This window comes from Anabrus simplex, chromosome 2 (genome assembly GCF_040414725.1).
Source record: "Anabrus simplex isolate iqAnaSimp1 chromosome 2, ASM4041472v1, whole genome shotgun sequence".
Lineage (NCBI taxonomy): Eukaryota > Metazoa > Arthropoda > Insecta > Orthoptera > Tettigoniidae > Anabrus > Anabrus simplex.
Window position 1 is genome coordinate 635,403,852 of NC_090266.1, and position 22,422 is coordinate 635,426,273.

General features: G+C 38.7%; 1 protein-coding gene across 7 annotated transcripts in view; it reads right to left on the reverse strand.

Moving 5' to 3' along the window:
* Positions 1–22,422, reverse strand: part of LOC136862977 (solute carrier family 41 member 1) — an 847,982-nt gene that overhangs the window by 44,808 nt on the left and 780,752 nt on the right. For 6 of the 7 annotated variants that reach the window (XM_067139274.2, XM_067139275.2, XM_067139276.2 and 3 more), the window contains 2 exons: positions 11,883–12,062; positions 133–277 (listed from right to left, as the gene is read on the reverse strand). In XM_067139274.2, the coding sequence (XP_066995375.1) occupies positions 133–277; positions 11,883–12,062 (325 nt within the window). The remainder of the gene's footprint in view (positions 1–132; positions 278–11,882; positions 12,063–22,422) is intronic. The other variant, XM_067139280.2, reaches the window with a different exon arrangement.

Sequence of the window (22,422 nt, forward strand, 5' to 3'; positions counted from 1 at the left end):
AAGAAGAAGAAGATATTGTCTTTCATCCTTTTGTGTTTTCATGTTAGCACTTGTCTCTTCATTCTGTTGCTCCCACTTACCATTGTGTACTCTCTGATATATATAAAAATACTATTTTAGCTTTATACATACCTAGGGTAAAACATGACGACGTTGCTGTTGTTATGCTGGAAGCGCTCAGCAGTATTGCATCATTAAAATTGAAACTTCCTTCAGTAATAGATGCAACAGCAACAGCAAATATTGACACAATGATGGCTGCCACTGTTGCTTGTATCTAGAAATTAAAAGGTAGTAGTTAAAAACATAACCAGCTATTGAAAATCCATAACTAAGTCATGTTTCCAAAATATTACATACATAGGCGAATAGAAAAGTAAGTTACACTTCCAAGTTATGGCGTTTTATGAAACCACCTATGCATAGGTAATACAGCTGTAACAACACACAATGTAAGTTCACTTTTCCATATAGCTCCCAAGAGTGTGTAAACATTTCTCGGAACGGTCAACCAACTTTCCGATTCCGGATGCGTAGAAATCACCTCCAGCGCTATGTAATCACCTGGAGACAGCTGCTTTCACCTCCTCATTGTTTCAGAATCATCGTCCACCAGGATCCTTTTTCATCTTACCGAACACATGATAATAGCATGGCCCTGCATCCGGACTGTATGGAGGATGTTGCTATACCTCCCACTTGAATCGCTGCAGCAGTTTGTACTTTAGGCGGGCAGTGTGAGGTGTTGCATTATCCTGCAACAAAATCACACCGGCGCTCAATTTTCCCCACTGCTTTTCTTTAATTGCCTTACGCAACCAGTTCATTGTTTGATAATACGAAGCAGAGTTGATTATTGTGTCTTTCCATGTGCACCACACCCTCCATGTCAAAGAACACTGTCCCCATTACCTTTCCTGTTGAAGGTTGGACCTTGGCCTTCTTTTGTGGTGATTATGTGGTGTGCACCCATTCCATCGATGTTCTCTTTGTTTTGGGGGTGAATGGTGGACCCACGTTTCATCCCGTGATGATTCACCGTAGAAACTTGTTGCCCTCCACAGAATACCATTGCAAAAATGCCAGTGATGACTGGAAACATTGTCCCTTTTGAACATCGGTGAGCAGACGTGGGACCCATCTTTGACACAGTTTACGAAATCCAAGGTGCTGGTTAACAATGGAGAACACACTGCCATATGAAATGTTTAGCATGCTGGAAATTTCCTGCAGTGTTATGCGCCAATTCTCTCTAATGATCCCATCCATATGGTCAACATTTGCAATGGTACTGGACATTGCGGACCTGCCTTTCGCAATATTCGTCTGTAAGATCGTGCGTCTGGGATCAAACTGTTTACACCACTTTACAATACCTGGGTGAGAAATTGCATGCTCACCATATGCAGCAGTGATTTCACAATGAATGTCCATGCAATTGAACCGTTTAGCATATAGAAATCTGATCACAGTACGCACCTCCAATTTGGAGTGAACATCCAGTTGACGTGCCATTGAACCTAGCCCGCTCTGCACACACAACACGACGGGATACCACACCAACCTTCCTATTGGACTTGTCAGCAGTTACTGTAGCTTGCTCCACATTGGCCATGGTCACGAAACACAGCTTACTCTCGTGGCGAGCTAGTGTAACATACTTTTTAATTTGCCTTCATATCTTAAGGAGAATAATTCATGAATAACAAACATATGGTTGGCTTATATCTGAACAGGTGCAAAGAAACTTGGCTTGGCACACCATACGAAGGCTCAGTGTCCTGTCCAACTCCCTCCTGCTCCCAATGTGAAATGTGGAAAAAACTCTTTTAAATTGTTTAATTGTGGATGTATTGTAATGGCATAGCCTATATATAAACCATAAGCAAATGACAAAGAAACAAGTTCATTGAGGTTAAATTTCTGAGTTATATCCTGTACTATGGACAACGTTGACAGCCCAATGAGTCTGTTTTATTGTGGAGTTTAAATCTACCAACAGATGTGCAGTCCCGATCATAGCACATGTCGTTCCATAAAAAAGTTGAATCAAATTTTGCATTCATGCTTACAAAATACTTCAATAAGGTCCGACTCGTTGGCTGAATGGTCAGCGTACTGGCCTTCTGTTCAGAGGGTCCCGGGTTCGATTCCCGGCCGGGTCGGGGATTTTAACCTTAATTGGTTAATTCCAACGGCACGGGGGCTGGGTGTATGTGTTGTCTTCATCATCATTTCATCCTCATCACGACACGCAGGTCGCCTACGGGAGTCAAATAGAAAGACCTGCACCCGGCGAGCTGAACCCGTCCTGGGATATCCCGGCACTAAAAGCCATACGACATTTCATTTTTACTTCAATAAGAAATAAACCATCCAGTAGCTAAATTAATTATTTGTGCAACTGTATATTTTTAATGTAATTCATTTAAACAATGATGAGCAATATAAAATATTTTTAAAAAAAAGAAAAAATCTGCTGTGATGATGACCCTCAAATTCAGTACCGGTATTCATTAATAAAGTATTATTTTGCTTAGATACATTACACTCCCACATTTCTATCATTACTTTGGGTTAATGAATGCAGTTTTAATGCCACTTAACTTCCTCATCAACCATTAATTTTTTACTGGATCTGAGTAGAAATTAAGGAGGTTCGATATAAAGATGAGCCTTTCTGCAAATATAGTAAGCAATGACAACTCAAGTACAAAGTCAGATGTAGGATGATGGCAGTTGAAACTAGCATGTTCAGCATAGCTTTAATACTGAATTATCTGATCTAGCAATTTTAATTGACACTTTGCAGTTGCGATATCCTGTTGTGCTCATTTGCCAGGTCTCCTTGAACACATTTTCTCATGGCATCACTGAAGATAAACTCACATATCCTTGAAAACCTCTTAAATGAAACTAAGTCTCCATCAAGATGTCTGCTTTTAGACTTGCTGTGGAAAAAATCCAAAGAAAAGCAGAACAATCTGATGCGGGTGATTTCTGACAAAAATGTTGCAAACTTTGGGCTGGGAAGGCTTCAGACTTGGGAGTAAGGAGATGAGCTGCTCATCAAAGTGGTGTATTCTGAGCTGTCACTGGAGAGATGGCGTGGAATGGTATTAGTAGAGAAATAAAGTTGAATGGTGTTTTAAAAGTAGGAAAGATCACAATATACCGTGTGATTCAGCCACCCCTTCCAATGTATTTTATGCAACCCGCAATATTTATTCTGTCCTGAAAACATCTGCCCTGGTGGTATGCTCATAAAACACAACCGTATATCTTGGTATTTACTGCTTCACCATGATAGGACACCATAGTATTATACTCGTATTAAACACTGGAAGGCATGCATGTGCCTTCTAGATCATATGAACCTGACACGCCAGCGAAACACTAAATTGATATTGTGACTGCAGTAAACTTAATACATGCTATAAGCTGCACAGTGTGCCGTATGGATCCGTACTGTAGTTGGTAAAGGCATGGCGGAGAGGGCTAACGTGTGAGGTGGGAGGTTCGAGACCGGGGGCGAAGATTCCATATTTTTAAAAAATTTGTTTAATACGCACCTCACATAATGTAAGTTCAATACACACTTTCATGCAAATTGTGTGTGAATGAATGTGTTTGTGGCCCTAAGAAGGGCTGATTAGTTAGTAGGCCAGACACATACAGACCGGAAATAATAGGAACACAACTGCCCTGACAATGTTTTATCACAGCAAATGCTCAATGTGATGACCGTTTTGGTTTATGAATATTTGGGCCCGGTGTCCAATAGATTGTATTGTGCGTTGAAGTATTCCAAGTGTAATTGCTCAGCAGGCATCCGTTATGAGTTACAGGAGCTGGCCGGGGTTTTCCGGTGCTCGAGTGTAAACGACGTTCTTCAAATGCCCCCACAAGAAGAAGTATAATGGCATTAAATCTGGTGATCTGGTGACCTATCCATTTCCCTGGTAGTTCCTCATTCAGATGGATATGAATGGGTAAAGTCAAATGTGGCAGAGCTCCATCCTGTTGCAACCACATTGTCAAACGATCATGCAAGGGCACATCCTCCAGCAGCAGTGGGACTTCCTGATGCAGAAAGAGCAGGTATTGTGGGCCCGTACAATGACTCTTGAAGAAATAAGGTCAATCAGGCAATCCCCCAAGATTCCGCACCATACATTCACTACCCATCGTACTTCATCGGCCGCCTGTCGCACCCAGTGAGGATTGTCCACAGTAGTGCATGTTGTGGCGATTGACGTATTCAAACTTCATACTAATGCAAAAATATTTGAACGATGCAGGATTCGAACTGCCGATGGCACATTCCGTCGATTGCTAGGCTAGCGCCTAACCAAATCCATTATGCTACACTGCTGCCTGGTAGTACGACGAGAGTAGAGTATATATGCCATCGGGTTCAGTATTTAAGACATTAATTACTGCACTGTTACCTAGTTTTATGCATTGATTCCCCTCTTTGTTACACCTGGTCACAAGGCACGACACATTAACATAGTTACATGGTCAAAGGATGTTGCTACATGATTTCAAGGTGTCATGTTTTGCGAGTGGATGATATAACCTGTCAGCAGGGTTCAGAATCGGGTATAAAATGTGCTTACTGGACATTAGTACTATACAGTACGCCTGCAGGGGAATAGCCACCTTATAACCATGTCACACGTTAGTTGGGTTGCATAAAACTACATTGGAAGGGGCGGCTGAATCACACAGCATAGATAAAGTTGGAATTCAAAAGGACAAATTGGGACAAATATTCATTTATAAGAAGAGGAGTGAGGGATTGATATAATTTACCATGGAGATGTCTGATAAATTTCCAACTTTTTGAAATTATTTAGAAAAAGGCTAGGTAAACAACTGATAGGGATTCTGCCACCAGCTGACTGCCCTGCATGCAGATCAATAGTCACTGATTGATAAAACTGATTAAACGTGTATAAGAGAAGCTTATCTACAAATTCTGCATTTCCAGCATTCAAGTAAGGATGTTCTTTGTTTTTTCTTTTGTTCTTTCCTTCCTAGTTTTCTCCTTGTATCTGGGGTCGGCACTAATGTAGGTTAAGCCCAGTTTTACGGTCGGATGCCTTTCCTGACATCAACCATATGTGGGGAGGATATATATGCTACTGTTCACACATTTGGTGGTTTTAGTGTGTTGTGTTGTATGCAAATGAACAAAAATTGCTCATATAGTTTTTATTATAAAATGCTTCTTCTCATCAGTGTGGTTGTGGGTTCAGTATTTCAGTCCCTGTGCAGATTTGTTTCATAAGGTCGTCCTCTGATGATACTGATGATACAGGAGTCCTTACACCATACTCTTCATACCCTTGATAATACAGCAAACTAAAACATCCCTGACCATGGGAACCAATCTCTGCACCACCCATTTAGGCTTTGTAATCAAATTTGAGGTCGTCAATTCCAACCACTTTTGTAATTTAATGCATGATGTGATGTTCTTCTTGGTTAGATGGAGGTTTCTTGACAAAAAGTGTAACGCACAACCATCACCATACCGGAAGCACTGTCAAATTTTCATGCCCCATAGCACCCAAACCATGCATATCCGGACAAGTGTTCGTACTTGAAAAATAATCAGTTCTCCATTCTGCACAAGATACTAATAAGGGCAGGTCACCATGTTGTTTTCTAGAAAAGTGTTCGAATTTTGATGATTTGCCCTTCATTTAAAATGCCCTGTTCGAGCAGTTTTGCCAATAGGCATTATTTTATTCAAAATTTAATGTTTAAAAATCTATCCTCAAACCTTTGTTGTCTTATTCCTGCGGATATTCCTGACTTGTCTCCATGGTGTAGTCACTAGTGTATTAGCATTGGAAATTGAAGTTTCTGCATTCAAATCCTATCTCGATCTTTTTTCTTTCTTTTCCTTCCTTTTTCTTTCTTTTTCATTTTTTCCTTTAATTGTACGTTTTTGGTACAATATTTAATTTTTTAGATTGCATCAAATACTTTGTAGTTTGTTGTTGCTTTTTCTATTTACAATATTAAAAAATACCTACATTATTGTTCACATTATTAGTCACATTTTCATTGTTCGTCTGACAATGAACTTGACTCACTATTACACTTATTTGGGTGTTTTTTCTTCATAGAAGCATTGGAAACAAAGCATTTTGTAACAACGAGCACATTTAATAAATGCAGGTGCAGAGCAAGAATAGCACTTTGACCTCATTCCTTCAAACAGAAAACTGATGATGTTCACATTTCTGAACACTATTCTTTCGTCTGTCAACCTCGCTGCAAAGAAAGCGTATTTTGTCATGTCTACAAAAGCATTAGATGAAAGTTGGTGATGAATCAGTGAATTGATTTTGATAGCATCTTCTCTTGTAGACAGATCTTTGTCCTCGTGTACAGTATGGACCGTGTTTTGTAACTTTTTAATGAGTATGCTTACTCCTTTATTTCATATGATAAGCAAACTATTCAATGGACGACTTTTTTATTATTACTTACTTAAAACTAAGAAACTGAGTTAGGTTTTGGTCCACCCAATCAATACACATCACTTTACAAGTGAACTATTTAATTAAAAACATTGAAAATATTGAAAATGATGAAGTTCGTAAATTGTTACTATTACTTACTTGTTGGAAAAAGTAGACGGCGCATGGTTGGCAAAACAGGGTGCAATGTGGTGGGATGATTTTTACGTCTGCTATGCACCTGCCATCTTCTATCGTAAAGCCATTCAGTAGGTACAAATCCATTTGTTCTTCCCATGAATCCAAAATCGTTAAAAATTCTTTTCGCCCGAATGGCATTACTACATTTTCAAGAAAACGTCTAAAGTGATCTTTAGTCAACTTTCCTGATTTTGAAGCAGTTATGAAAACGTTGCCATATTCGAAGGATAATTTCTCTACATTGACGGCCACACGAGGGCTGAACATGCTCTTTGGTTCCTGCATGCAAAGCATGATTGTCTACCTCAGGAAGAAGTTTCCTAGATAGTGTTACAGCATAATGTGCAGTAAAGCTATGTATAACCTTATTAAAATCGCCCAAGTAAATTTCTTTTACTTTTTCTCCTTGGGTAGATAACATCCTTTGTATATCTACCTTGTACTCACAATCTGTCTGGTCAGTTTTTGCAAAATATCTGCTCCTTTCAAAAATTATTTAAAATGTTGCAAATAGCTGTGAAACAAAAGAGGCAGCAGCAAATAAATTATTGAAAAAAGAAAATAAGAAATGTAGCAGTAAAAGAAGAAGAAAAGTGCTGACCATTGGAAATCATCATTGCTTTACGCAAACAGTTCGTTATCTTCCACAACATCCATTTTTTGCAATATCCTAATAATGGCCTCTGTACAACTTTTCCTGATAAGTGTTGCTTTAAGTGTGATATTTGAGCTATAATCTTCAAGGATAAGCTTGCGCGATTTTAGAATCTCCGTGCACGTGCAGAGCATCTGTAATATCCTGCTGTGAATAAACTCCAAGGACGCCAAAATTTGTAGTCTTCGTCATTTGTGAATATTGTAGAATTAGGTGGCATCATCTCATTTTACCTTCGATGATCGTGCTGACTGCGTTCAAGATATTTTTGATTGTAAACAACCGTACGCATGTAATATTGAATCCGCATAAGTGTAAATAAAGACCTGTGAATTACTGAACCCGGTTATATGGCACTTGTGCGATGAAGAGTGTACTGTGATGTTACATGAGTTCCTAATTGAGTTTAGGATATGAAAAGTTTACCTCGATGGTGGAGCAGAGTGAAACAGATGGAAAGGCTCCTGCATTGCTACATTAGACGCAGCGTGGTGTGAATGAATGTAGCATCGACATCTGTTCTGCATTTAAATTCTAACTAATAAAACTTAAGACACATTCAAGCGACAAGGACAAATAATTATTTAAAATAATGCAAATAGCTGTAAAACAAGAGGCACCAGCAAATAAATTATTGAACAAAGAAAATAAGGAAAATAGCAGTAAAAGAAAAAAAAAGTGTTGACCAAGTTCAGACTCAAACTAGAAACCTTCAGTTCCCAACGTCAATGCACTAGCGATTATGCCATCAAAAAAGTTGGAAATATATGCGGGAATAAGACCAAAAAAGTCGGAGGATAGCCTTTAAATGTTAAATTTTTATCCAAATAAGGTCCATTGTCAAAAATGCTTGAACAGGGCTAAAATATTTTTTAATGTAGGGCAAATCCTCAAAATTTGTACACTTTTCTGGAAAACCATACTGCGACCTCCCCTTGTAAGTGTTTTTGGTATTATTTTGAATCACCCTTGTACCTATATATTTGTTGTTGTAGTTTCTTCAGACAAGAGGCCTGAAAAATCTTGAATATCAGCCCCATGCAATTTTTCTGATAAATTCTGCTTATTTTTAACTAGCAATTACCCGCAGCTTCGCTCGCGTCGATTTTGTAATTTGATCAAAGTAATCGTTCCTTGGCATTGTACTAAGACTTTATCTGAAAGTTCCTAAAGTATAAAAACTCGCCCAAAAATTGAGTTTCATTCACCCCCAAACCATGTTTGTGGTATTACCTTTCGAGGCTAAGATGACCATGCGACATAGAACTGTACATGTGAGAAACAGTCTTTTCTCAAGTCGAAAAAATAAAAACATGTTTCTTTATTTTTAAAGGAGATTCCAAATACCAATTTTCACATTTTTAACATCTTTAGTTTTTGTGATATAATTATCCTCATACAAAGAATTCAACTAATTTTTCAATTCATTCACTCCCTTTAAGTGGATATTCCGAAGACAAAAGAACACATTTCTTTACTTTGAAAGAAGATTCCAAGTACAAATGTTCATGCCTCTAACATCTTCAGTTTTTGATATATAAGTATACTCATAAAAAGACTTCAACTCCTTTTCACCCCAGCCCATTAAGTTGATTCCCCCCTCCAAAAAATGCGTGTTTCTTTATGATTAAAGGAGGTTCCAAATACAAATTTTCACGTGTGTAACCTTAAGTTTTTGAGATATAAGTTTCTCCATAAAAAGAATTACATTTTTTCACTTCCTTTCACCCTCACCCTTAAGTGAATTTTCTGAAAACCAAAAATACTTGTTACTTTATTTATAAAGGAGCTTCCAAATGTCAATTATCATGACTAACTTCTTCAGTTTTGAGATATATGTATGCTCATACAAAGGAATTAAACTTTTTCACTGCCCCCGCCCCCAAGGTGATTTCCCCCAAAATGCCTGCTTATTTTTAAAGGAGATTCCAAATACTAATTTTCACGTCTGTCACATCTATGGTGTTTGAGATATATACTTTCTTTCTTTACTTTGAAATAAAATTCCAAATACAACTTTTCATGTCTATAACATCTTCAGTTTTTGAGATATATGTATCCTCGTAAAAGTAATTCATCTCTGTTTTCATCACCCCCCCCCCCTACCAAATTGATTCCCCCCCCCCCCCCCCCCAATGCATGTTTATTTTTAAAGGAGATTCCAAATACCAGTTTTCATGTTTGTAATATCTTTAGATTTTTTGGTATATATATTCTCATACAAATAATTCAACTAATTTTTCAATTTTTTCTCCCCACCCCCTCCCCGCTCGTTAAGGTTTTTTCTGAAAACAAAAGAATACGTGTTTCATTATTTTTAACGGAGTTTCCAAATACCAATTTTCATGTCTGCAACATGTTAAGTTTTTGCGATATACTGTAGATGTATTAGTTTTAAAAATTAACCCCCTTTTTCAGTTCCCCTTAAGTGGATTTTCTGAAAAAAATATTTATGTTTCTTTACTTTTACACGAAATTCCAAATACCAGTTTTTGAATCTCCAATATATTATGTGTCTGAGATAATTTACAGATACAGTCTTTTTTTTAAATTCACCCCGTTTGCCACTCCTGTTCTCCCCCTATTCATCGGATTATCCAAAAACACAAAAATACGTGCTTCTTCATTTTCAAAGGAAATTCCAAATACCAATTTTCATGTCTGTAACATCTTCAGTTTTTGAGATATAAGTCTCTTCCTAAAAGGTGTTCAACCCATTTACCCCTTTTTTCACTCCCCTTAATGGGATATTCCAAAAACAAAAAAATGCGTGTTTATTTTTAAAAGAGATTCCAAATACCAATTTTTATGTCTGTAAACTTCAAATTTTTTGAGATATAGATATCCTCATTTTAAAACTTCACCCCCCTTTTCACCCCCTTAGCGAAGGAATATCAAAAAATCCTCCCTTAGTGAGCACGTACACCCTAATATAAATTTATCCCCAAAATTTCATTTCTTTATGTCCAGTGGTTTTGGCTCGGCGATGATGAATCCGTCAGTCAGTCAGGACATGTTATTTTATTAATTGAGTCTAGAACTGGAATAATTTATCGAAGGAAATGTTGATAAATTTCCAAGTTCTTTGAAAAAAAAAAAAAAGGCTACGTAAGCAACTGATAGGGAATCCACCACCTGGGTATCAGCCCTAAGACCGACCGACCGATTGATTGACGCTGAAATTGAGAAACACTTTTAGGATGTCCAAGAGTGGAATTTTAACTCAATTCTCTAAATCATGTTTTTTTTTTTTTTTTGCTAGGGGCTTTACGTCGCACCGACACAGATAGGTCTTATGGCGACGATGGGATAGGAAAGGCCTAGGAGTTGGAAGGAAGCGGCCGTGGCCTTAATTAAGGTACAGCCCCAGCATTTGCCTGGTGTGAAAATGGGAAACCACGGAAAACCATCTTCAGGGCTGCCGATAGTGGGATTCGAACCTACTATCTCCCGGATGCAAGCTCACAGCCGCGCGCCTCTACGCGCACGGCCAACTCGCCCGGTCTAAATCATGTTACTGTACCTGAGGCTGAGTCTCCAAACCATCCCCTGGCAATGTTATTACACTGGTTAGAGTTTATGATCACATTTCATATTATGTAATCATCAAAATTGTACTCAAAAATAATTGGAGATGGGGCTGAGAGAAAGAAGGAACGCAAGAACTTCAATCTCAAAATTAAATTTACGTGTTAATTTCCGAAGAGATCTTCACTGGGGTAATCACATTTATGAGGTTGTGAATAAAGGTTACAGATCTCTCTTTATATGGTTATGAGGAAATGAGGGGTTATACTAAGGATGTAAAGGAGAGGGCATATAAGCCCCAGTAAGACCCCAATTAGAGTATGGTTCCAGTGTACGGGACCCTCACCAGGATTACTTGATTCAAGAACTGGAAAAGATCCTAAGGAAAGCAGCATAATTTGTTCTGGGTGATTTCAGAGAAACAAGTATTGTTATGAAGATGTTACAATCTTTGCACTGGGAATATATGGAAGTAAGGAGAAGAATTGATGGTGAAAGGTTAAACAATGTTTTTAATTCATAAAATCAAAAAGATTGAGATTGCTGTTCATATTACATTTTTATTCATCTCCTTTAAGCTTCTAAGCTGTTTTCTACTTTCTCCACGTCCTAGTAGATTGCACACTGTTACCAGAAGCAGACACAGGGAAATCTGAATACGTGAAAGACATTTCAGAATTTTGAAACACAAATGAACCATTAGCAAGAAATTCAGACAGTATAACACCACTGACTCTGAAATGTGTTAATCTCTTAAGAGTAGCAAAATCAGACCAAGAAGACTTTAGAAGTTTCACGTTTGATGATTTAAATCTAAGACATTTAGAAACAGAATGGACAACAGCACTACCTGTGTACGGAGGGTCATGAAGTAGAGTGTTTGTTCTGACAGGCCTGGAGTTGTTATGATCTATATTCTATTTAAATCATGAATGTGTGTGCATGCCATGGCAGAAAAAAACCTCCAATGTCTGCTCCTAACTGCTTGTTGTCAAGTTTCATAGTGATAATAGTAATACCTGAACAAGGGCAAGATTCCCAAGTACCATAGTCCATATTTCCTTCCAGGAATCCATCTTCCCAAGATTGGCTAGTGTTGAGAGCCTTGATGCTAGACACATATCTAGGTTCCCTTTGAGGCCTAGCAATGCAGGCACCAGAATGAAGAGTGCAGATACTTCTTGAAAGACCACCCAGTGCTGAAGAAAAAAAAAAAAAAAAAAGAAAGAAAAGAAAATCATACAATTGATCTTGCAGATCAACCCACATGAGCTCACTTCTTTAAGCAGAGGTAACAACAGGCCCCACAAGGACTCTTCATAATAAATTCTTACTATTTTACCATCAGTTTTCAAGAACTCCATTAACCTAACCTGAGTGAATTACCTCAATGTTAATGCCTCAGTTTCATTGACTCATTCACTCATTCATTCATTATGGTGCATACAGGTCCATAGTCAGACCAGAAGAGGCAGGCTGGGGGACAGTGGTACAATAATTTTTCCAGTGGCATTGCATGCTTAAAATCTTTGGGTGTTCACATAGAACTGACGGTAGGTAAAATTCCTATGTATAAGTTGCTCCTCAGTCGGTTAGTATGTAATCAGAAGCCCAGTTAGCCTATACTGTGTTGTCAATAATATTATAGAATAAACTGACATGAATACAAATATGAAGTTAAACCACAACATTTAAAAATAACGTATATACCAGAAATATTTCTGTAAAAATTTGAATTAATATATATTCAAATATTCATGGTACTAAATTAAACTAAGACATTAAATCGTAATTAAACTCACCAACATTTCCCTTGTAGAGAAACTGCACCCTCCCATTTTTCTGCGCGGCAAACTTCTCGATAACCTTAAAATTGGATTCCTTCATCTTACAAGTAACTAATCTCATTTTGTTCCGTATTGAAGATACAATAAGTAAAATTCTTTCAAGAATAAAATTACTGTGTCCACCTATTCAATTATAATTTATAATTCATGTAGGATAATTCATGTAGGATTTAATCACTACAAAATATAATTGTATTGAGTAGGTGGACACAGTAATTTTATTCTTGAAAGAATTTTACTTATTCCTTCATCTTGCTAACAAGAAGTTTCTTGATCACCAGCATCGCCATCGCACTGAGATGATACTGACCCTTGGAATTCCGAAGAAATATCTTGGTCCGCTTCAGCATTGAAAAGCATCTTGTTGCTTCTGCTGTAGTCATAAGCGTAGTTATTATAACTTTCAGTAGTTTTACTGCTTCAGGAAAAGTGCCCTCTAAATTATTTTTAGTCAAAAGCTCACGATAGCTCCATTAATATGACAGAACTCTTTTCTCTCATGTATAGAACTTCTAGTTCAGAGTGAAGCAGATATGCATTCAGTTGTGGACAAGTGCTCACAGCTAGGTTGAGATTTTATTCAGAAAATATATTTTTTGTGCAGTGAGAATAATTCTATATCCAGCATTTTGGCCACTCTCAGGCGATTATTATTTATAAGTATTATTATTTATAAGTTTCATTTTCCGTATTGATTGGATTCCCTGTACAGACAAGAAATGTGTTCCACCTATCAATACTTATTTATTGTAAATGGATTTACATTAGTACCGGTTTCAGCCTTCCATGGCCATCATCAGCTAGTATATAATTATTATACAGCCATTAGACAATATCACAAAGATGTTATTATGTTAGAACATCCGGATGTCTAATGGGGATGAAAATAAAATATATTGTAGTAGTGTTTGTCTATGTGAGGTTAAAATTCTGTGATCAAAGTGGTGATGAAGGCTACAGTAAACTAAAACATATTGAGTATACATTGGACATGAGTACATTAAACATATTAAAATAATAAGCCACAGTATAAAACACTTCATAAGTTAAACACACTAAAATATGGTACCATATATATATATATATATATGTTAAAACACTTGTTAAAATTTGAGTTCGTATTGCGTGGATTTCCTTCTTCAATTTTCTTTATGGTTCTTGTGATTCTGTATCATGTTAATTTAGTTGTATGAAGTGATCTTCGAGATTATTCTATGGCTGATATATGTCATATTGATTCGTGGTGAAAACCCTTGTCGTGAAATTTTTTTTGAGTACTATGTAATCCAACTTTTGATGTACTTCAGTAAGTTTTATGACAGACTGCAAGACTTGAGTTTAAATTTTGATTAGGAGCTATTGGTGGCGACACCTCTCTCGTCTGTATTTGTGTTGTAGTTATTATTATTCTTGTTGTGGAGGTCGTGTAACGATATGTTTGGAAGCTAGCTGTACAGCAAAATTTAAACTCAAGTCTTGCAGTCTGTCATAAAACTTACTGAAGTACATCAAAAGTTGGATTACATAGTACTCAAAAAAAAATTCACGACAAGGGTTTTCACCACAAATCAATATGACATATATCAGCCATAGAATAATCTTGAAGATCACTTCATACAACTAAATTAACATGATACAGAATCACAAGAACCATAAAGAAAACTGAAGAAGGAAATCCACGCAATGCGAACTCAAATTTTAACACGTGTTTTAACATATATATATGGTACCATATTTTAGTGTGTTTAACTTATTAAGTGTTTTATACTGTGGCTTATTATTTTAATATGTTTAATGTACTCATGTCCAATGTATACTCAATATGTTCTAGTTTACTGTAGCCTTCATCACCACTTTGATCACAGATATTTTAACCTCACATAGACAAACACTACTACAATATATTTTATTTTCATCCCCATTAGACATCCGGATGATCTAACATAATAACATCTTTGTGATATTGTCTAATGGCGGTATAATAATTATATACTAGCTGATGATGGCCATGGAAGGCCGAAATCGGTACTAATGTAAATCCATTTACAATAAATAAGTATTGATAAGTGGAAAACATTTCTTGTCTGTACACTCTCAGGTGATTCGTGAATTAAAAGCACTCTTCATCTTGGACAGAAATGATGTTGCATGCTTCCCTTGCAGCAGCAGAGGCATTTTGCGTTCTTTTTCCGTTGTTCGATTGGAAGTTAGTACCTGAATGTCAGCAGTGCCGTCTCTGACTTTGCTCACATGAAGTTGAAAATCAGAGAGCTTTACGAACCTTAATGGAGTCTATTTTGCTTTTCTCCATTTGTTTGAACAGAATTTCAATGTGGAGTGTAAGTTTGTGGAAAAAATAGGAAGCCAATGTAAGGAAGATGAATATTCTGAGGTACGGATGTGGCCATCAAATTCACGCAACGTGACCGAGTCAATTGGTCTGATTTGCTGCAGTTCTTGTAAACAGTTGATTAGTTCCTTTATCTTCTAAGACTAGGTTAACTGCCTTGCTGTTATAATTCAATCGAGTCAGATCAACTCTCTGACGGTGTTTCTGCATATCTTGATCTAAAGTTTGGGTTCGTTTTGATGACCTACAGAGAAATTGGTGTTTTGCGTGAAAGATTAGCGAAAAACAACTTGTGTGACTATTCTTTGAAATTACCTTCTCCATCACCAACAGCATAGCAATGAACATAATAGGCTCCTGCAAAATGTTCTCTTACTTTTGACGGGATTCCGTTAACGCCCCCTACTCATAACTGTACAGCCATCATAGCCCTGCACTATCAATTTCTCAGAGTTTTCTTCTATATGGACACTTAATTCTTTTAAAAGTTCTGTTGTAAGTGATTCATGGGATTCAAGAAACCCCAAAACTGCTCAGCTGGTGCACCATTTATAACATAGTGATACACAACTACCATCTGGAAACTAGCAAAAATATCAGTGATTTCATCTGCTTGTACTGTTAAAAAAATCTGCTCCCTTAATATCTTCTTGGATCTGGTCTCTGCACATATTCCACATTCAACATGCATTGGAAAAGCTCATTTTCTACCATTGCAGATATTCCTTTGAAAATATTTGCATTCTCAAGATGAACTTTCATGTTGCTATCGAAATCCTGCGTGAAATCAACGGAATCGTGAAACACTCCTGGGTTATCAGAATCTTGTGGTTCATTGTGGCCTTTCAATGTCAGATTGAAAGCACCACAAGACTGAATGCAAAACATCAGCCTTGACAATACGTATCTGTTCTTTTAAACCACCTCATTTCTGTGCTTAATTTCCAGTCTATGTCTCTTGTTAAGATGAAGCATTATATTATCCTTTCTTATCAGGGCCAAGTTAATTTTATTATTTACATGTTTCTGCAAACATGTCATTGCTTAAGTGTACCAAGTCAGTCACTCCTGTTTTTGTCCATGTAATATAGTGCATTTATTGTAACACACCCAAAGTCACTTACTGTTCCAATCCTTTTAAATGTTCTTCTTTAACTTCAGGTCACAATATTCAAATCAGATGACAAGGACCTGCTGTCTTAATCTGTAATCCATTTTTCTCTTATCATAAGGAAAGGGACTTGAAGAAGATACACCACATTAATTTTGGGTACTGTAGACCTACTGTACAAGCAATAAATATTCCGAGTATGAGAGAACTGGTTTGTTTACAATAACGCTAATGTGGACATAAAAATGAATATAACTTACTTCATTTACAGATACTGGGCGACTTACGTTGAACAATCCATTAACTTAAAATGTTACACTATTTACACAGTACCGATAATAGGACACAAATTTATGTACATTGCACACTGCCTCCTAAACAGACCACTAAAAATCTAAACCCTCCCTACACTCAGTTAGTGCTAATATACACCAAACATGGAATAAAAATTCATCACACATTCTCACTAGGGTGGAGGGAAAATACATTGTCACTATATCCAGATACACGTCTGTATAATACTGTCCTCAAACCTTCACCCTTGTGGTTTGCCACGTTCACCAACGTCATTTTGTTGTTTCTTCAGCAGGTTAGGGGTTGGTTGGCTGAAAGTTTTCATTGCATACCTGGACAGAGTACAGTGGGCATCCTAGATGGTTACACTATCTCTCAGTTCAAGGAGATTTGTGTTGGTGATGTGATTTATAGAGAAGGTGAGGTAGGTGCGGCCGTGGCCTCTGAAGGAACTGTCTCTGCATTCACCTTAGAGCAGGAGAATGGAAAACCATGGAAACCATTCTCAGGACAGCCGGCGGTGAGGACCAGCCCCTCCGCCTTCTGAATGCAGACCTGCCAGGCTAATAATACTAGCCGCTGTTAAGCCGAAGCCTACTCTACTCAGTTTTCAGCAGGTATTTTCCAAATCAAAATTATTAATATTATTGTTGAATGATGAAAGTAATTTTCAAAACTTACTCATGTCCTCTGCTGGTACAGAACAATAGAACACTGTCCTTTATTTGAAATCCATATGAATAATATAACTCACTTCAAACAAACAAACAAACAAACAAACAAACAAACAAACAAACAAACAAACAAACAAACAAACAAAATCTTCCCTACACTTAAAGGAATATCTACTCCCATCCTACCAAAGGGCTGCCAACATACTTGTAGGGGGTTGTATTTAATATTTTCAGCTATGATAGCTGAAAGTACAAATCTATTTTGTAAGCCAATAATTACCTAAAAGCCTCTTTGGCTCATTAAGCAATATTATCTTGCACTATTGGCCGACAAGGACATCGCCATGCAGTTGGTCAATTAATCACTCCAGGGTAGCAGCCCTGTAAATTATCCACTGCTAGGACTACAATGATACATGCTGCCATCCTTGGGATTTGAGAATAACTTTTAGAGAAGGGATTGGAAGCGGGCCAGCGAACCGAGATCAGATCACACAGGAAATTATGCTCGTATTCGGCCATACCCACAGCATTACTCCTTCAAGCTCTAGCTATGCATTACACCCAACTTTGTAGTTCAAAACGGGATTGTGATCAGCTGGAGCGGCGCATGATTTTAGTGCCGGGAGTGTCCGAGGACATGTACGGCTCGCCAGGTACAGGTCTTTCTATTTGACTCCCGTCGGCGACCTGCGCGTCGTGATGAGGATGAAATGATGATGAAGACAACACATACACCCAGCCCCCGTGCCAGCGAAATTAACCAATGATGGTTAAAATTCCCGACCCTGCCGGGAATCGAACCCGGGACCCCTGTGGCCAAAGGCCAGCACGCTAACCAGTTAGCCATGGAGCTGGACATATTGAAAGGTAAACACACTAGACGACAGACAATAATCAACAAGCAGAGAATAGGAAGAGTGATTCCAGAAGCAGAAAGAAAATTACGTTCAGAAAGGATGAAACAGTATTGGGCTGACAAAAAAAAAAGAAGAAAACTTCCATAAATCTGACTAAGTAGTCCTATGTTGGCTAAAAAATACATAACAGAAGACTTTTATTTGGGTATGCAGTCGAACCTCGATATCTCGAACCTCCATTACCGGTACTCGAATTTTCAGTGTCTCGAGGTAACTTAAATTTCCCGGTCGTTTGTCCTATTCTTCACGTGTATTTATTTCTCTATCACTCGAAATTCGGTTAGACGAATGTCTCGATTTCTCGAAGCAGACATTTCCTCCCTTGAAGCAAGAAATACTCCGTAACTCGAATTTTGTGGAACATTAACTGTGCAATACAGCATTTGTGGTTTCTTGTTAAGAAGTAAAGAGAGGTTGACAGTGATGCTGGGAGCTAATATGACGGGAACCGAAAAACGAAAACTTCTAATGATCAGAAAATCTGTGAAGGCTAGTTGTTTCTCGGGTGTGAAATAATTACCGGTCACGTACGAAAGCAACCCCCAAAGTCGCGGATGACAAGCTCCATTTACGAATCTCGGCTGCGTGGTATTGACGAGAAGTTTCAACGTGAAGGGAGGAAAGTTTAACAGTAACAAACAGAAGAGACTAACGGATTTTTTTTTTCCAAAGGTGTTAACCGAGGTATGTTTCTTGTTTCACTGCTGTATGTACTGTATCAGTGGCGGCTCGTGACAAAATGTTTAGGGGGTTCACAACAATATTTTTGTTCATGTCTCAAATCTGCAAAAAAGTAACATAGGTACATAAATCACTTCACCAAAAGTTCCTTGTGCGGTTCCTTTTTCACAAATAATATGGTAGAACCCCTGTAACCGAGGATAAATTTTATACTAGACTAATCTGTTAGTGTAGAACAAAAGTAAAATTCATAATAACTTTAGTACACTGCGGATATTGAAGGATGCGAGCACTATTCTTGGTTTTTAAATAGCACGAAGTTCACCTAGGCACGACGAGAAGCATGGAAATAATGTGTGCCGCATTTACCGGTCGAATTTTTAAAATAATTGTTTCCGAATTGACCCCAATAGTCTCCACATTATCTCGGTTAATCAGGGTTCTGCTCTATCACATGTTAATTTTTTCTCGTCTTGGAAAATACAGACAACACTAGCATAGGGAATTCAATACTCGCGTTTTTGTGTGCATGAAACTTTTCATGTTAATTTATTTTTGCACTCAAATGAGCAAGGTCTGTGCACCCAGCTAAATTCCACACACTTCTTTCTTTGTTGAACAATAAACAGGGCAAACAAAAAGGAGCACTCCTAGGCCACCATCCACAGAGCCATTTGCGTGTTTCGTACATTTCTCTCTTAAACTTACGCCTATAGTCGCGTTTGTCAGTTTTTGTAAGGTTCTCAATAATCAAATCTGGTCTGCCCGGTCCAACCTTATAATTTCTAACTTACCCTGATAGGTTAATATTTCTTTCTTAATCTGCTTACCCTCCAGGGTTGGTTTTTCCTTCGGATTCAGCGAGCGATCCCACCTCTACCGCCTTCAAGGGCAGTGTTCTGGAGCGTGAGACATTAGGTCGGGGGATACAACTGGGGAGGATGACCAGTACCTCGCCCAGGCGGCCTCACCTACTATGCTGAACAGGGGCCTTGGTCGGCGATGGGAAAATTGGAAGGGATAGACAAGGAAGACGGAAGGAAGCGGCCATGGCCTTAAGTTAGGTACCATCCCGGCATTTGCCTGGAGAAGAAGTGGAAAACCACTTTGAGGATGGCTGAGGTGGGAATCGAACCCACCTCTACTCAGTTGACCTCCAGAAGCTGAGTGGACCCAGTTCCAGCCCTCGTACCACTCTTCAAATTTCGTGGCAGAGCCGGGAATCGAACCGGGCCTCCGGCGGTAACAGCTAATCACACTAACCACTAGGGCCTACACCACAGAGGCGGACGGTTAATATTTCGCTGGTTAAAATGAACTGAACTGAATTCATTTCCTCTTACACAAAGAATACCATGGTTACAAACCATACAAACAGAGAAGCAAAACACAACACTCAAATACATTTCAATTGAAAAGATTTTCCAGTCACAAGGTAAAGCAAACTTCTTCCCGCAATTGTGAACACCTGTTCACGAGCTAGAAAATGCCTATTCAGAATTACTAGCGAAATCTGCCGGTAATGTAATGCAATAGTATCTCCTGCGGGGCTGTGGCTAACAGTAATAGGGGAGGAGGCGGACCCTTGTGGTCAACTGTAATACTGCCACTGGTTTGAGGATTGCTCAAGACGGCAAAGCACGTACCTTACCGTGCTCCTCGCTAATGGGAATATCAGTGCTTAAACCATGACGTCATCTGCTTTGCGCATGCGTATAGTCTTCAGCACAATAGCGCATTACCCAGTGTGCTCGCTGCACTGTCAGTCAAAACGAACAACTGTCGGTGTAACGGAGCTTCGATATAAGTCGAATGCTTTCGATCGATTGTTGAAATCAGGTCGAAAGAAAGGAAAGTTTTAAATTATCCATGAATGCGTAAAGTTGTATTAAAACTGGGTGTTCACGTGCTCCTGTGCTCCTAAGAGCCCACCGCCACTGTACTGTATTATCCGCACATTTTATCTTGGTGCATTTACATCTTAGTGCTGAATCGGTCGACCTCGGCGATCTTCGAGATTCGTACTGGCAACCTTTGAAACACAAACTATGAATCGCTTAAGCATCGTTGTGCGACATCTGGCGCACACTTTACGTACTAGCCAAAGTCTAGAAGGCGAAGCTATAGAGAAGAGCACTCACGGTTTAGTAACATGAGCGACCGCTAGGTGGCGCACGCCAGTTCACTGTCGCTTTAGCAGCGCTGAGAGGGAGCGCCGAGAGGAACGACAATGCTGCCAACTGTTGGTTGGGGCTCCTTTCATTCCTTATAGCTGTCTTCCTGTTGCTTAGCAATAGCTGTTTGTACAGGTTGTGACATTAAGGTGAACACGTTTTCGGTCGATTTTAAGCAGAATCAGGACAATTTAATTCTCTTCCTTGAAGGACATAGCTTGATTAGTACTACTAGGAATTGCGGCAAGTGCGGTCATAGTGTAAAATTGACTACACTTAAAAATAAGATTTTTTTTTGCGTGCCGTCGTCGTGTTGAAGGCGGGAAACAGTGCGGCTGGAAAGAGAGTGCGATGAAGAACACTTGCTTTGCCGGCTCAAGACTTCCATTATTTGACATCGCACTCTTTTGTGTACTGTGGTGCAATTTGCCGAAACCTATTACTGCGTTCGTAAAGCAGGAATTAGGTTTCTCACCAAATACCATTGTTGATTGGTGCAGTTTCTGTCGGGAGGTGTGTATTAATTGGGTACACACCAACAAGAAGAAAATCGGTGGTCCCGGCATTTTCGTTGAAATTGACGAAAGTAAGTTCGGCAAGTCTAAATACCACAGAGGACGGCGTACTGAGGGACAGTGGGTGTTTACGTAAACTGTAAAAACATTTTTGTTGTGCCGGTTGAAAGACGCGATAAGCATACCTTACTGGCTGTCATTCAGGAATGGGTTTTGCCAGGAACTATCATCATCAGTGACTGTTGGAAGGTATACGATTGCCTGGAGGTTGAAGGTTTCCTTCATTTACAGGTGAACCATTCGGTTCAATTTATAGACAGTGGTCGAAGCGGGCGTGTGAACAGGCGGAATAGGAGGGTTATGCCTAATGATAGGCCACCTGTTTACATGCAAAACATTGAAAATAGGTGGTGCCATATGAAGCATGGGAGTTTCTCCGTTCCAGGGTTTGGAAGGAAGAAGGCCCACTTTGTCGGGTATCTGGCCGAATTTCTGTTCAAATCGAACTTCCCATTACATATTCGTGTGCACGAGTTTTTTAAGGCCGCTGGTGAACTATACCCTCCTCTCCATTAAGTCAAGTGTATGTTTGTTTTAATTATAATTATTAATAAATTTTAAAGTATTTCAGGAGAAGAGTGGTTATTGTGAAGTATTTCTTCCATTTTAACTATTCATTGAGTAAAGCAAAGGGGGTCTGCGGGCCCAAGCCCCCAGGTACGAGGATTTGAGGAAAAGTGAGGTTATCGTGAAGTATTACTTGCATTTCAAATATTCATTCGGTAAAGCAAAGGGGGCCTGGGGGCCTAAGCCCCCAGGTAGGAGGATTTGAAGAAAAGTGAGGTTATTGTGAAGTATTTCTTGCATTTTAGAACCTCTGAAATCTGAATAACTGTTCTCATGATAGAGATTGGCCTCGAGGTGCAAAAATACCTTAAAGCTAATAAAATAATGATCTTTATATTTCGCGCCGAGGCCATTTCAAACTTCCCT